The 13,075-nt window shown below is 38.0% G+C and overlaps 1 protein-coding gene across 3 annotated transcripts in view; it reads left to right on the top strand.

Moving 5' to 3' along the window:
- The window catches only part of STON1 (stonin 1), a 59,479-nt gene that overhangs the window by 33,288 nt on the left and 13,116 nt on the right, over window positions 1–13,075 (top strand). For all 3 annotated transcript variants that reach the window (XR_012121442.1, XM_073213416.1, XM_073213409.1), the window contains exon 2: window positions 10,188–12,140. Coding sequence is in view for 2 of the 3 variants with exons in the window: in XM_073213416.1 (XP_073069517.1) it covers window positions 10,235–12,140 (1,906 nt within the window). In the remaining variant the exon portion in view is untranslated. The remainder of the gene's footprint in view (window positions 1–10,187; window positions 12,141–13,075) is intronic.

The raw sequence follows: 13,075 nt of genomic DNA, 5'->3' as shown, positions 1-13,075 counted from the left end.
AATGCACCAATCAAAAGACACAGAGTAACAGAATGGAAAGAAAAACAAGACCCATCTATATGCTGCTTACAAGAAACTCACCTCAAACCCAAAGACATGCACAGACTAAAAGTCAAGGGATGGAAAAACATATTTCAGGCAAACAACAGAGAGAAGAAACCAGGGGTTGCAGTACTAATATCAGACAAAATAGACTTCAAAACAAAGAAAGTAACAAGAGATAAAGAAGGACATTACATAATGATAAAGGTCTCAGTCCAACAAGAGGATATAACCATTCTAAGTATATATGCACCCAACACAGGAGCAACAGTATATGTGAAACAAATACTAACAGAACTAAAGGGGGAAATAGAATGCAATGCATTCATTTTAGGAGACTACAACATGCCACTCACCCCAAAGGATAGATCCACTGGGCAGAAAATAAGTAAGGGCACGGAAGCACTGAACAACACACTAGAACAGATGGACCTAATAGACATCTATAGAACTCTACATCCAAAAGCAACAGGATATACATTCTTCTCAAGTGCACATGGAACATTCTCCAGAATAGACCACATACTAGCTCACAGAAAGAGCCTCAGTAAATTCCAAAAGATTGAAATTCTACCAACCAACTTTTCATACCACAAAGGTATAAAACTAGAAATAAATTCTACAAAGAAAACAGAAAGGCTTACAAACACATGGAGGCTTAACAACATGCTCCTAAATAATCAATGGATCAATGAACAAATTAAAATAGAGATCAAGGAATATATGGAAACAAATGACAACAACAACCCAAAGCCCCAACATCTTTGGGACGCAGTGAAAGCAGTCTTAAGGGGAAAGTATATAGAGATCCAGGCACACTTAAAGAAGGAAGAACAATCCCAAATGAATACTCTAACATCACAATTATCGAAACTGGAAAAAGAAGAACAAATGAGGCCTAAAGTCAGCAGAAGGAGGGACATAATAAAGATCAGAGAAGAAATAAACAAAATTGAGAAGAATAAAACAATAGCAAAAATCAATGAAACCAAGAGCTGGTTCTTTGAGAAAATAAACAAAATAGATAAGCCTCTAGCCAAACTTATTAAGAGAAAAAGAGAATCAACACACATCAACAGAATCAGAAATGAGAATGGAAAAATCATGACAGACTCCACAGAAATACAAAGAATTATTAAAGACTATTATGAAGACCTATATGCTAACAAGCTGGAAAACCTAGAAGAAATGGACAACTTCCTAGAAAAACACAACCTTCCAAGACTGACGAAGGAAGAAACACGAAAGTTAAACAAACCAATAGCAAGCAAAGAAATTGAAACAGTAATCAAAAAACTACCCAAGAACAAAACCCCCAGGCCAGACGGATTTACCTCGGAATTTTATCAGACGTACAGAGAAGACATAATACCTATTGTCCTTAAATTTTTCCAAAAAATAGAAGAGGAGGGAATACTCCCAAACTCATTCTATGAAGCCAACATCACCCTAATACCAAAACCAGGCAAAGACCCCACCAAAAAAGAAAAGTCCAGACCAATATCCCTGATGAATGTAGATGCAAAAATACTCAATAAAATATTAGCAAACCGAGTTAAAAAATATTTCAAAAGGATCATACACCATGACCAAGTGGGATTCATCCCAGGGATGCAAAGATGGTACAACATTAGAAAATCCATCAACATCATCCACTACATCAACAGTAAGAAGGACAAAAACCACATGATCATCTCCATAGATGCTGAAAAAGCATTTGACAAAATCCAACATCCATTCATGATAAAAACTCTCAGCAAAATGGGTATAGAGGTCAAGTACCTCAACATAATAAAGGCCATATATGATAAACCAACAGCCAACATCATACTGAACAGCGAGAAGCTGAAAGCTTTTCCTCTGAGATCGGGATCAAGACAGGGATGCCCACTCTCCCCACTGTTATTTAACATAGTACTGGAGGTCCTAGCCATGGCAATCAGACAAAACAAAGAAATACAAGGAATCCAGATTGGTAAAGAAGAAGTTAAACTGTTACTATTTGCAGATGACATGATATTGTACATAAAAAACCCTAAAGACTCTACTCCAAAACTACTAGAACTGATATCGGAATACAGCAAAGTTGCAGGATACAAAATTTATACACAGAAATCTGTAGCTTTCCTATACACTAACAATGAATCAATAGAAAGAGAAATCAGGAAAACAACTCCATTCACAATAGCATCAAAAAGAATAAAATACCTAGGAATAAACCTAACCAAAGAAGTGAAAGACCTATACCCTAAAAACTACAAGACACTCCTAAAAGAAATGAAAGCGGACACTAACAAATGGAAACTCATCCCATGCTCTTGGCTAGGAAGAATTAATATCGCCAAAATGGCCATCCTGCCCAAAGCAATATACAGATTTGATTCAATCCCTATCAAATTACTAGCAACATTCTTCAACGAACTGGAACAAATAGTTCAAAAACTCATATGCAAACACCAAAGACCCCGAATATCCAAAGCAATCCTGAGAAGGAAGAATAAAGTGTGGGGGGGGAATCTCACTCCCCAACTTCAAGCTCTATTTCAAAGCCATAGTAATCAAGACAATTTGGTACTGGCACAAGAACAGAGCCACAGACCAGTGGAGCAGATTAGAGACTCCATACATTAACCCAAACATATATGGTCAATTAATATTTGATAAAGGAGTCATGGACATACAATGGTGAAATGACAGTCTCTTCAACAGATGGTGCTGGCAAAACTGGACAGCTATATGTAAGAGAATGAAACTGGATCACTGTCTAACCCCATACACAAAAGTAAATTCAAAGTGGATCAAAGACTTGAATGTAAGTCATGAAACCATAAAACTCTTAGAAAAAATCATAGGCAGAAATCTCTTAGACATAAACATGAGTGACCTCTTCTTGAACATATCTCCCCGGGCAAGGAAAACAAAAGCAAAAATGAACAAGTGGGACTATATTAAGCTGAAAAGCTTCTGTACAGCAAAAGACACCATCAATAGAACAAAAAGGTACCCTGCAGTATGGGAGAATATATTTGTAAATGACAGATCTGATAAAGGCTTGACATCCAAAATATATAAAGAGCTCACCCACTTCAACAAACAAAAAACAAATAATCCAATTAAAAAATGGGCAGAGGAACTGAACAGACAGTTCTCCAAAAAAGAAATTCAGATGGCCAACAGACACATGAAAAGATGCTCCACATCGCTAATTATCAGAGAAATGCAAGTTAAAATCACAATGACATATCACCTTACACCAGTAAGGATGGCTACCATCCAAAAGACAAACAACAACAAATGTTGGGGAGGTTGTGGAGAAAGGGGATCCCTCCTCCACTGCTGGTGGGAATGTAAATTAGTTCAAGCATTGTGGAAAGCAGTATGGAGGTTCCTCAAAATGCTCAAAATAGACTTACCATTTAACTCAGGAATTCCACTCCTAGGAATTTACCCTAAGAATGCAGCACTCCAGTTTGAAAAAGACAGATGCACCCCTATGTTTATCGCAGCACTATTTACAATAGCCAAGAATTGGAAGCAATCTAAGTGTCCATCAGTAGATGAATGGATAATGAAGATGTGGTACATATACACAATGGAATATTGTTCAGCCATAAGAAGAAAACAAATCCTACCATTTGCAACAACATTGATGGAGCTAGAGGGTATTATGCTCAGTGAAATAAGCCAAGCAGAGAAAGAGAAATACCAAATGATTTCACTCATCTGTGGAGTATAAGAACAAAGGAAAAACTGAAGGAACAAAGCAGCAGCAGAATCACAGAACCCAAGAATGGACTAACAGGTACCAAAGGGAAAGGGATTGGGGAGGATGGGTGGGTAGGGAGGGATAAGGAGGGGAAAGAAGAAAGGGGTATTATGATTAGCATGCATAATGTGGGGGGGTGGGAGAACGGGGAGGGCTGTGCACCAGAGAGAAGACAAGTAGTGATTCTACAACATTTTGCTATGCTGATGGACAGTGACTGTAATGGGGTTTGTGGGGGGGACTTGGTATAGGGGAGAGCCTAGTAAACATAATATTCTTCATGTAATTGTAGATTAATGATAACAAAAAAAAAAAGAGAAAGAAAAGGGGGTTTACTCCCTGATAGTATAAAACTAACTGCAAATCAATGATTAATGCATGTTTTATATGTCCTTAATTTTGTTCTTTTAAATTATGATCAGCTATGGAAGTACATTTTTCTGATAATATTCCTTTCTCTTAAAAAAAAAAAAGCAGTTCCTGTGTGGTGATCTCCAATAGGTTCTTCACAGTGGTATAAAGGTCATATCAAAGTGTGGGCAAAGGGTTTGTTTGTGTTTATACAGAGGATCAAAGCCTAATTTGGCTACACAGAAAACGAATTAAGATACTATATGAAGAAGAACTTCCAACATCAACATCCTCTGGAAGAGTCATTCCAGAAGATGAACATCAAAAAACTTCAACAAACATCCTGGCACTGCTGCTGTTGTAGCTGCATTCATCCCACTGGTTCTTGTACTTGCCATTGGAATGAAGAAGGAAATATCTAAGCCTGTGCATACAGTAAAACAACAAATTTGACTAGATCTATACTGTCGGAACTCAACCAAGAATTAGGAGAAGTGCAAGTTGCAGTGCTCCAAAATCATGTGACTATAGACTATCTACTGTTAAAAGAACATATGGGATATGAACAGTTCCCAGGAATGTGTTGTTTTAGTTTGTCTGATTTTTCTCAAACTATTCAAATTCAGTTGGACAATATCCATCTTATCATTGATAAGTTTTCACAAATGCCTAGGGTACCTAACTAGTTTTCTTGGTTTCACTGGATATGGCTGGTAATTGTAGGTCTGCTTTTGTTATGTAGCTGTATTCCTATTATGTTAATGTGTGTGTGCAATTTAATTAGTATTTTAAAACCTATACATGCTTATGTTACTCTACAAGAAGATATGTCAAGGAAATAATCAATCTTCCCATGTTTTCTTCCATCTGCTACCTCTATAGCTTTTCTTCTTCCTTCCTAATTACAACCCTTTAGTAGAATTCGTGCCTCATACCGAAAATTACCAAGCATCAAAATTCTTCCAAGTGGTAAAGATACCTCAAGACAAATGCTGGGCATAGAAGCCACAGGGCATAAATCTGCAAAGAATTAAAAAGCTAACCTTTTCAAAGAATATTGCTTCTCTTTTACTTACCAACTTTATATTTCCCTGTATGGCCCTGGAAGGTGACTGGTTAGTCAGAGACGGGTAAGATTCCTCAAGGGAGGAACAACCTAAGACAGGTACAGTCGCAGGGGGGCCATCAGGAGAGAAATTGGGGATCAACAGAGGGGAGGCTTAGAACCTCACCCCCTCTGTTTTGAGAGAAATCTGCATCTGTGGATGTTTTGTTGCCCTTGTCTAGCTTAGATTAATACTTAGTCTATAGGCACAGACCTGAACATCTACATTTGCCCTCTTACAGCACTAAATTATGTTTTCTACCTTTATCTTGCATCTACCTACCACTTCAGTATTTTATTTAAAAAATAATAATAATAAGGGAGAAATGTGGGATTCATATATAAATCAAGTATAAAAATCAAATGAATAATCATATATGACTTGATTGTTTATAGTTCATGATGCATGATCAAAACCAAAAGTTTCTGTGATATGACTGCCCTTGCACTGTTCACCATGTAAGAACTTATTCACTATGTAAGAACTTGTTCACCATGTAAGAACTTGTTCGTTATGCTTCAGAAGATTGGAGACTGTTGAGAAATAGGCTTGGGGTTGATTAATGACTGTGCGTTGAGTCCTCTATACAGAATTTTATTGTTGTTAATAGCCATTTGATCAATAAATGTGAGAGACACCCTCAAAGAATATTGGTGATCTCTGTTTTATTTAGCCCTCTTTCTTGGGTTCTGTCTTGTAGTTTTGTTTGTATCATATTCTTCTGCCTACTCATTTTGCCAGGGTTTCTGTGTTTCTTCCTTTGAATTAGTTGGCTCTGCTGTGCTTCCTAGCCTATGGAGTAATAGCTTTATGAAGGAGGCATCCTATAGTGCCCAGAGGCTCAAGATTCTTTACTCTCTAGTGCCTGGTTCTATTTTGCAGGTGCCCTAGCTCTTGGTGTGCCATGGGCTTCTGTCGTGGTCTAAGTCTGGGTAGGCAGTTTGCTTCACTGTGCCTCTGTGATCAGCTCAGGAGTTGCTGTTGAGCTTGCTGTGGGCAGGGTCGCCTTCTGCCTGGCGTGCAGCAATGGCGGGTCGTCAGGCTTAATGGGTTGGGAAGACTTTTGTGCTCTGGCCAGATGTGCACACTGGATTTGGACACCCGCAGGGAGGAAGGAGCTTTTGGGATTGGCTCCTATAGGCACTTCTCTGGTTTGGCTGAAATGGAGCCAAGCAAGCTGGGGGAGTCTCTCCCTGCCTGCCAGGTAGCAAAGTCTGATGCCACTGGGCCAAGTGGGTTGTCTGTCAGCAGCGCATGCAAGGAGGAGCCTTGGGGCTGCATTGCCAGTAAGGGGGATGGAGCATCTGGGATTCCTAAGAGTTCCTGATCTGTTGGGCTGAGGGAGGGCTGGAAAGGTATGGTCTACCTGCCCTTTCTCCTGAGGAGAGAGTTCTGTCCAACCCTTGCCCCTCTGGTATCCCTTCCACTGTTGGCAAATTTTTCAAACTGCTGCCTCTGCTTTGGGTCTCAGGACTGGTGGAGCATGACTGCCCTCCAGACTGGCTAGAGTCTTAGCCTCCCAGAATGTTCTGCCTGTCCCTGGTGTCCAGCCCTGCTACTCACCAGAACCCAGTATAATGTGGGCCTGTGATCCCAGAGCAGATCTTTAGGGCCGTGTGTGCAGCACTCCTGGGCTCCTACTTTGTCTCTGCTCTCTTCTTCTTTCCCATGCCTTTAGGTTGGGGTCGGGGGAGGGCTGGGGTCTTGCCTGATCTTAGCTTTGCCACTTTTCTGTGCTGTCTCTCTTCTTCCTCAGATGTAGGTGGTCTGTTCTGCAGTCTTCAGGTCATTCTCAGGTTTAGTTGTATTTACTGTATTTTCTTCTTTTATGTGTTTTTGGGAGGAGGTTTTTGCCTTGCCTTCCTATTCCACCATCTTTAGTCCATTATGCGATACAGAATTTCTTTAGATACAGTTTCACTTGTCTGATTTTGCTTTTGTTGCCTACGTTTTTAGTGTCATATTTAAGATAGCATTGCCAAAATCAGTTTCATGAAGTTTTCCCCCTTGTGCTTTCTTCTAGGAGTTTTGTAGTTTGAGGTCTTAAGTTTAAGTCTTTAATCCATTTTTAGTTGATTTTTGTGTATGACATAAGATGATTTTTGTGTATGATGTAAAATGTCATTATTTTGCATGTGGATATCCAGTTTTCCCACTATCATTTGTTGAAGAGACTATCCTTTCTCCATTGTGCAATTTTGGCACCCTTGTTTGAAGATCATTTGACCATATATGTGTGGGTTTATTTCTGCTCTCTATGTCTCTCTTTATGCCGTTACCAAACTGCTTTGATTTCCATAGTTTTGTATTATGTTTTAAAGGCAGAAAGTGTGAGGCCCCAGCTTTGTTCTTCTTTTCCAAGATTGTTTTGGCTATTCAAAGCTCTTTGAAATTCCATGTGAGTTTTAGGATTGTTTTTCTAATTCTGCAAAAAATATCATTGTGATTTTAATGGGGATTGCATTGAACCTGTAGATTTATTAGGGTAGTATGGACATCTTAACAATGTTAAGTATTCCAATTTATGAATGTGGGATGTCTTTCCATTTACTTTTGCCCTCTTTAATTTATTTTGACAATAACACTTTGTAGTTTTCAGTGTGCAAGTCTTTTGCCTCTTTGTTAAGTTTATGTCTAAGTATTCTTTTTTGTTGTTACGATAAATGGGGTTGTTTTTTAAATTTCATATTTGGATTGTTAATTGTTTATAGAAATTATACTGATTTTTGTATGTTGCTTTTGTAAACTGTAACTTTGCTGAATTTGTTCATTAGTTCTAACAGTTTTTTTGTATGGAATATTTAGGGTTTGTACATAAACTCACACCATCTCCAAACAGACATGTGTCTTCTTCCTTTGTGATTTGGATGACTTTTATTTATGTATTTATTTACTCATCTAATTGTTCTGATTAGGATTTCTGGTACTATATTGAATACAAGTGTCAAGAGTGGACATCCTTGCCTTATTCCTGATCTTAGCGGAAAAAATTTCAGTTTTTCACCACTGAGTATCATGTTAGCTCTGAGCTTTCCATAAATGGCCTTTTATTATGGGGAGGTAATTTCTTTCCATTTCTAGCTCATTGAGTGGTTTCTTATCATGAAATGGTGCTGAATTTTGTCAAATGCTTTTTCCGCATCTATTGTGGTAATTATGTGATATTTATCCATTTTTCTGTTAATATGGTATGTCACATTGACTGATTTTCATATGCTGAACTGTGTATCCCAAGGGTAAATTCCACTTGAATGGTGTGTGATCCTTTTAGTCTACTGTTGAATTTGTTTTGCTTGTATGTTGTTGAGGATTTTGGCATTTATGTTTGTAAAGGACATTAGACTGCTGTTTCCTCTTTTGTTTATCTTTGAGTTTGGTATCAGAATAATCCTGGCCTCATAAAATGAGTATGGAAGTATTTCCTCTTCTCCAGTTTTTAGGAAGAGTTTGAGAATGATTGATGTTCATTCTCCTTCAAATGTTTGGTAGAATTCTCCAGTGATGCCATCTGGCACAGTGATTTTTTGGGGTGTGAGGGATGTTGACTACCAATTCAATCTTCTTGCTAATTATAGGTCTGTTCAGATTTCTATTTATTTATATTTCAATTTTGTTAGATATATATTTCTATGAATTTATCCATTTCTTCTAGGTTATCCAGTTTGTTGACATGAAATTGCTTAGAGTGGTCCAAAATAATCATCTATTTCTGTGACATTAGTTGTAATGTCTCTTCTTTCATTTCTGATTTTGAGTATTTTCTCAGACTAGCTAAAATTTTGTCAGTTTTGTTGATCTTTTCAAAAAACCAACTCTTAGTTTCTATGTTTTTTTTTCTGTTTTTATTCTCTATTTCAGTTATTTCCGCTCAAATCTTTTTATTTTCTTCTGCTAACTTTGGGCTTAGTATGTCTTCTTTTTCTAATTCTTTGAGCTGCAAAGTTAAGTTATGAGTTCATTCTTATTTACTGTAGGTGTTTATTAATTCTCCCTCTTTGACATACTACTGCCTTTGCTATATTCCATAAGTTTTGTTATGCTCTATTTTCATTTTTGTTGCCTCAAGATACTTTCCAGTTTCCTTTCCAATTTCTTCTTTGACCCATTGGTTGTTCAAAAGTGTATTGTTTAATTTCTACATAGTTGTGAATTTTCCAGTTTTCCTTTTGCTATTGATTTACAGTTTCATTCTTTTGTGGTTGGAAAAGATACTTAGTATAATTGCAATCTTATTAAATTTGTTAAGACTTGTTTTGTGCCTTAAAATGTGATCTATCCTGGAGAAATGTTCTCTGTGTGCTTAAGAATGTATATTCTGCTGTTGTGTGGAATGTTCTTTATGTGTCTGGTAGGTACATTTGATCTATAAGTCCTTTGTTTTCTCACTGATCTTCTGTCTGGATGTTATATGCATTGTAAAAGTGGATATTGAAATCTCCTACTATTATTGTATTGCTGTCTATTTCTCCCTTTAGTTTTTAAATATTTGCTATATATATTTGGGTGCTCTGATGTTGGGTTTATATATCATATCTTCCTCATGACTTGATCTTTTTTATCACTATATAATGTCCTTCTTTGTCTCTTATGACAGTGTTTGACTTATAGTGTATTTGTCTGATATTAGTATGGACATCCTGCTCTCTTTTGGTTTCTGTTTGCACAGAATATCTTTTTCATCCCCTCATTTTCAGCCTATGTATGTCTTTAAATATAAAATAAGTCTTATGTAAACAGCATATAGTTAGATCTTTTTTTTAAATCCATTCAACCACCAAAAGTGTTACAGTTTTTAAGCATTTCTTGGAACTCAGTTAACCTGTAAATCTGGATGCTTTTAAATCTACGTATTTCTCAGAACTAAAGTAACTTGAATTTGTTCCCTTCATTTTATATTCTTGTTTTCTCTTTCCCTTTTATAGACAGAACGCATCAAGTTCATTGACAAGATCACAATCTGATCCCAAAGATGTGCTCCACAAACCCAAGCAACTGGGTCACATTTGATGATGACCTCACTTTTCAATCTTCTCAAAAGTCAAAAAATTTCCCTCTGGAGAATCAAGGCATCTGTAGGCCAAATGGACTTAAGCTGAATCTTTCTGGGCCGAAGGAACTTCAAAGTGGATCTTCCTCCACCAGCAGTACCCCTCTCTCCTCTCCCATTATAGACTGTTACTTCAGTCCAGGTCCTCCAAGTAATTCTCCTCTTTCTACACCCACCAAAGACTTCCCAGGTATTCCTGGGATCCCCAAAGCAGGGACTCATGTGCTTTATCCTATTCCAGAATCATCTTCAAACAGTCCACTCACAACACCAGGAGGAGATTCTTCCTTACTGCCAACTAAACCAACCTGTTTATCCCATGCTTCCTTACCCAAAGACCACTCATGTGCACATCCAGATGAAATTAGCCCTCACCAAGCTGAAAGCCTAGGGTTCCAGAGTGATGCTCCCAAGTTTCCATATTTTCAGGAGGACTGTGCTTTTTCAAGTCCATTTTGGAAAGATGAAGGCATTGTTTCCCAGTTCACCTTTGACCTTCCAGGAAGCAGAAAGACATTGCCATCAAGAGATAAAGAGATGCCTATTGATCAAAAAAGCTTAAATCAATGTTCACTCAATTATATCTGTGAAAAGCTTGAACATCTTCAATCAGCTGAGAACGAAGACTCATTTGGAAATTTATCTATGCAATGTCCATATGCTGAAGACACTGTCTCTTCCTTTGTTCCCCACATGCTATTCAGGAGTCAGCCAAAAACTGGATGGTCTTTCATGCTGAGAATTCCTGAGAAGAAGAACATGATGTCTTCCCGCCAGTGGGGACCAATTTTTCTAAAAGTCTTGCCTGGTGCAATTTTGCAAATGTATTATGAAAAGGGGCTAGAAAAACCATTCAAAGAGTTACAGCTTGATTCACATTGCAGGCTTTCTGAACCCAAAGTTGAGAACTTTAGTGTGGCAGGAAAAATTCATACTGTGAAGATTGAACATGTGTCTTACACAGAAAAAAGGAAATACCATTCTAAAACAGAAGTAGTTCATGAACCAGACATAGAACAGATGCTGAAGTTGGGGTCCCCAGAGTACCACGACTTCCTTGACTTTCTGACTACTGTGGAGGAGGAGCTGACAAAGCTGCCATCGGTTTCAAAATCAAAAAAGAACTATGAGGAACAAGAAATGTCCCTGGAAATTGTGGACAATTTTTGGGGTAAAATCACTAAAGAAGGAAAATTGGTCGAAAGCACTGTGATAACTCAAATCTATTGCCTCTGTTTTGTGAATGGGAATACCGAATGCTTTTTAACCTTGAATGACCTTGAGCTGCAGAAGCAAAATGAATGCTATTTTGAAAAAGACCCAGAAAGGAAAGGGATTGATATTCTTGACTATCATTTTCATAAGTGTGTGAAGGCACAAGAATTTGAGCAATCAAGAATCATTAAGTTTGTACCTTTGGATGCCTGCCGGTTCGAGCTAATGCGTTTCAAGACTTTGTATAATGGGCAAGATCTTCCCTTTTCCCTGAAGTCTTTAGTGGTTGTCCAGGGGGCATATGTGGAACTTCAGGCCTTTGTCAACATGGCCCCATTGGCCCAGAGACCATCCCACACCAGTTCCTTGTGGTCCTGTGACAACATAATGATACACTTTCCTGTCCCATCTCAGTGGATCAAGGCCCTCTGGACCATGAACCTCCAGAGGCAGAAGTCCCTGAAAGCCAAAATGAACCGCCGGGCATGTCTGGGAAGTTTACATGAACCTGAGTCTGAACCTGTCATACAGGTCACTGTGGGGTCAGCAAAATATGAGAGTGCCTATCGGGCTGTGGTGTGGAAGATAGAACGGCTTCCTGATAAAAATTCAAGTAAATACTCAACTTCCCAAATTGAATGTCATGTGGAATAGCTTAAATGTTTTCACTCTAATTCTTGGGTTGAAACCAGGCTGAGATAAATGGTAACTTCAGTCAGCTGAGGCCATGGGTACACTGCTGGGTGGGAGATAGAGCATTTAGTCAAATAGCGACTTTTTTCCTTGTGCCTATTTCTGCCAGATAAGTTTAACCTAAAAAATTTTTTTTAAAATACCTTAGGAAATACCATCTTATGCTAGGATTTTTTGTGTATGGTGGCACCAAGGGAAAATTTCTACTTGGACTTCTTGATATCAACCATCAACCTCAAATATTAATATTGCTCTTATAGCTTAGATTCCCTAATTACCCTTTAAAGTCTGTCATGAGTATACCTGAACTTTTTTATATTCTTCGTGAGTACCACTTCCTCCTTAGGTTTTATTCCTTGCTCTTTATGAAATAAGACTGCGTTTCATTGTCACCCAAACTGATTTCTTTAGCTGAATCAACCAACTTGACCAACTTGACTAGTTGTTTCAGAATTAGGTAGACACAACCTAAGCATTAAAAATTTAGTTAACATTTTAAATTTTTGCAAAAATAAACAATGAATCTAGAAATTCAGAACTTTGAAAAGACAGGCTTAGTACCACATTTATTTTAGAATAGTAAATTAGTAGTGGCTGTAATACAGTAGAGCAAAACACATTTTGAAATTAGGACTGCTCCTATTTTAGTTCAGTTATTTCTAGTGGGACACTGACCTATAGAGCTAAGTTGGGGGCAAATTGGGTGGATCTGAGTTGATGCATTCATTCATTCAACCAAACCATTATTGAGCACTTACTATATACCAAATGCCTTCTTTTAAGTACTTGTAAAAGGTCCCCCCCTGCAGCCAAGGTTGCAAACCGCTGACCTGACATCTCTCCTGTGGAACCTGT

Source organism: Manis javanica, chromosome 1 (assembly GCF_040802235.1).
Source record: "Manis javanica isolate MJ-LG chromosome 1, MJ_LKY, whole genome shotgun sequence".
In the NCBI taxonomy this organism is placed as follows: domain Eukaryota; kingdom Metazoa; phylum Chordata; class Mammalia; order Pholidota; family Manidae; genus Manis; species Manis javanica.
The sequence above is the reverse complement of the archived record's forward strand: the minus strand, read 5'-3'. Positions and strand labels throughout refer to the sequence as shown.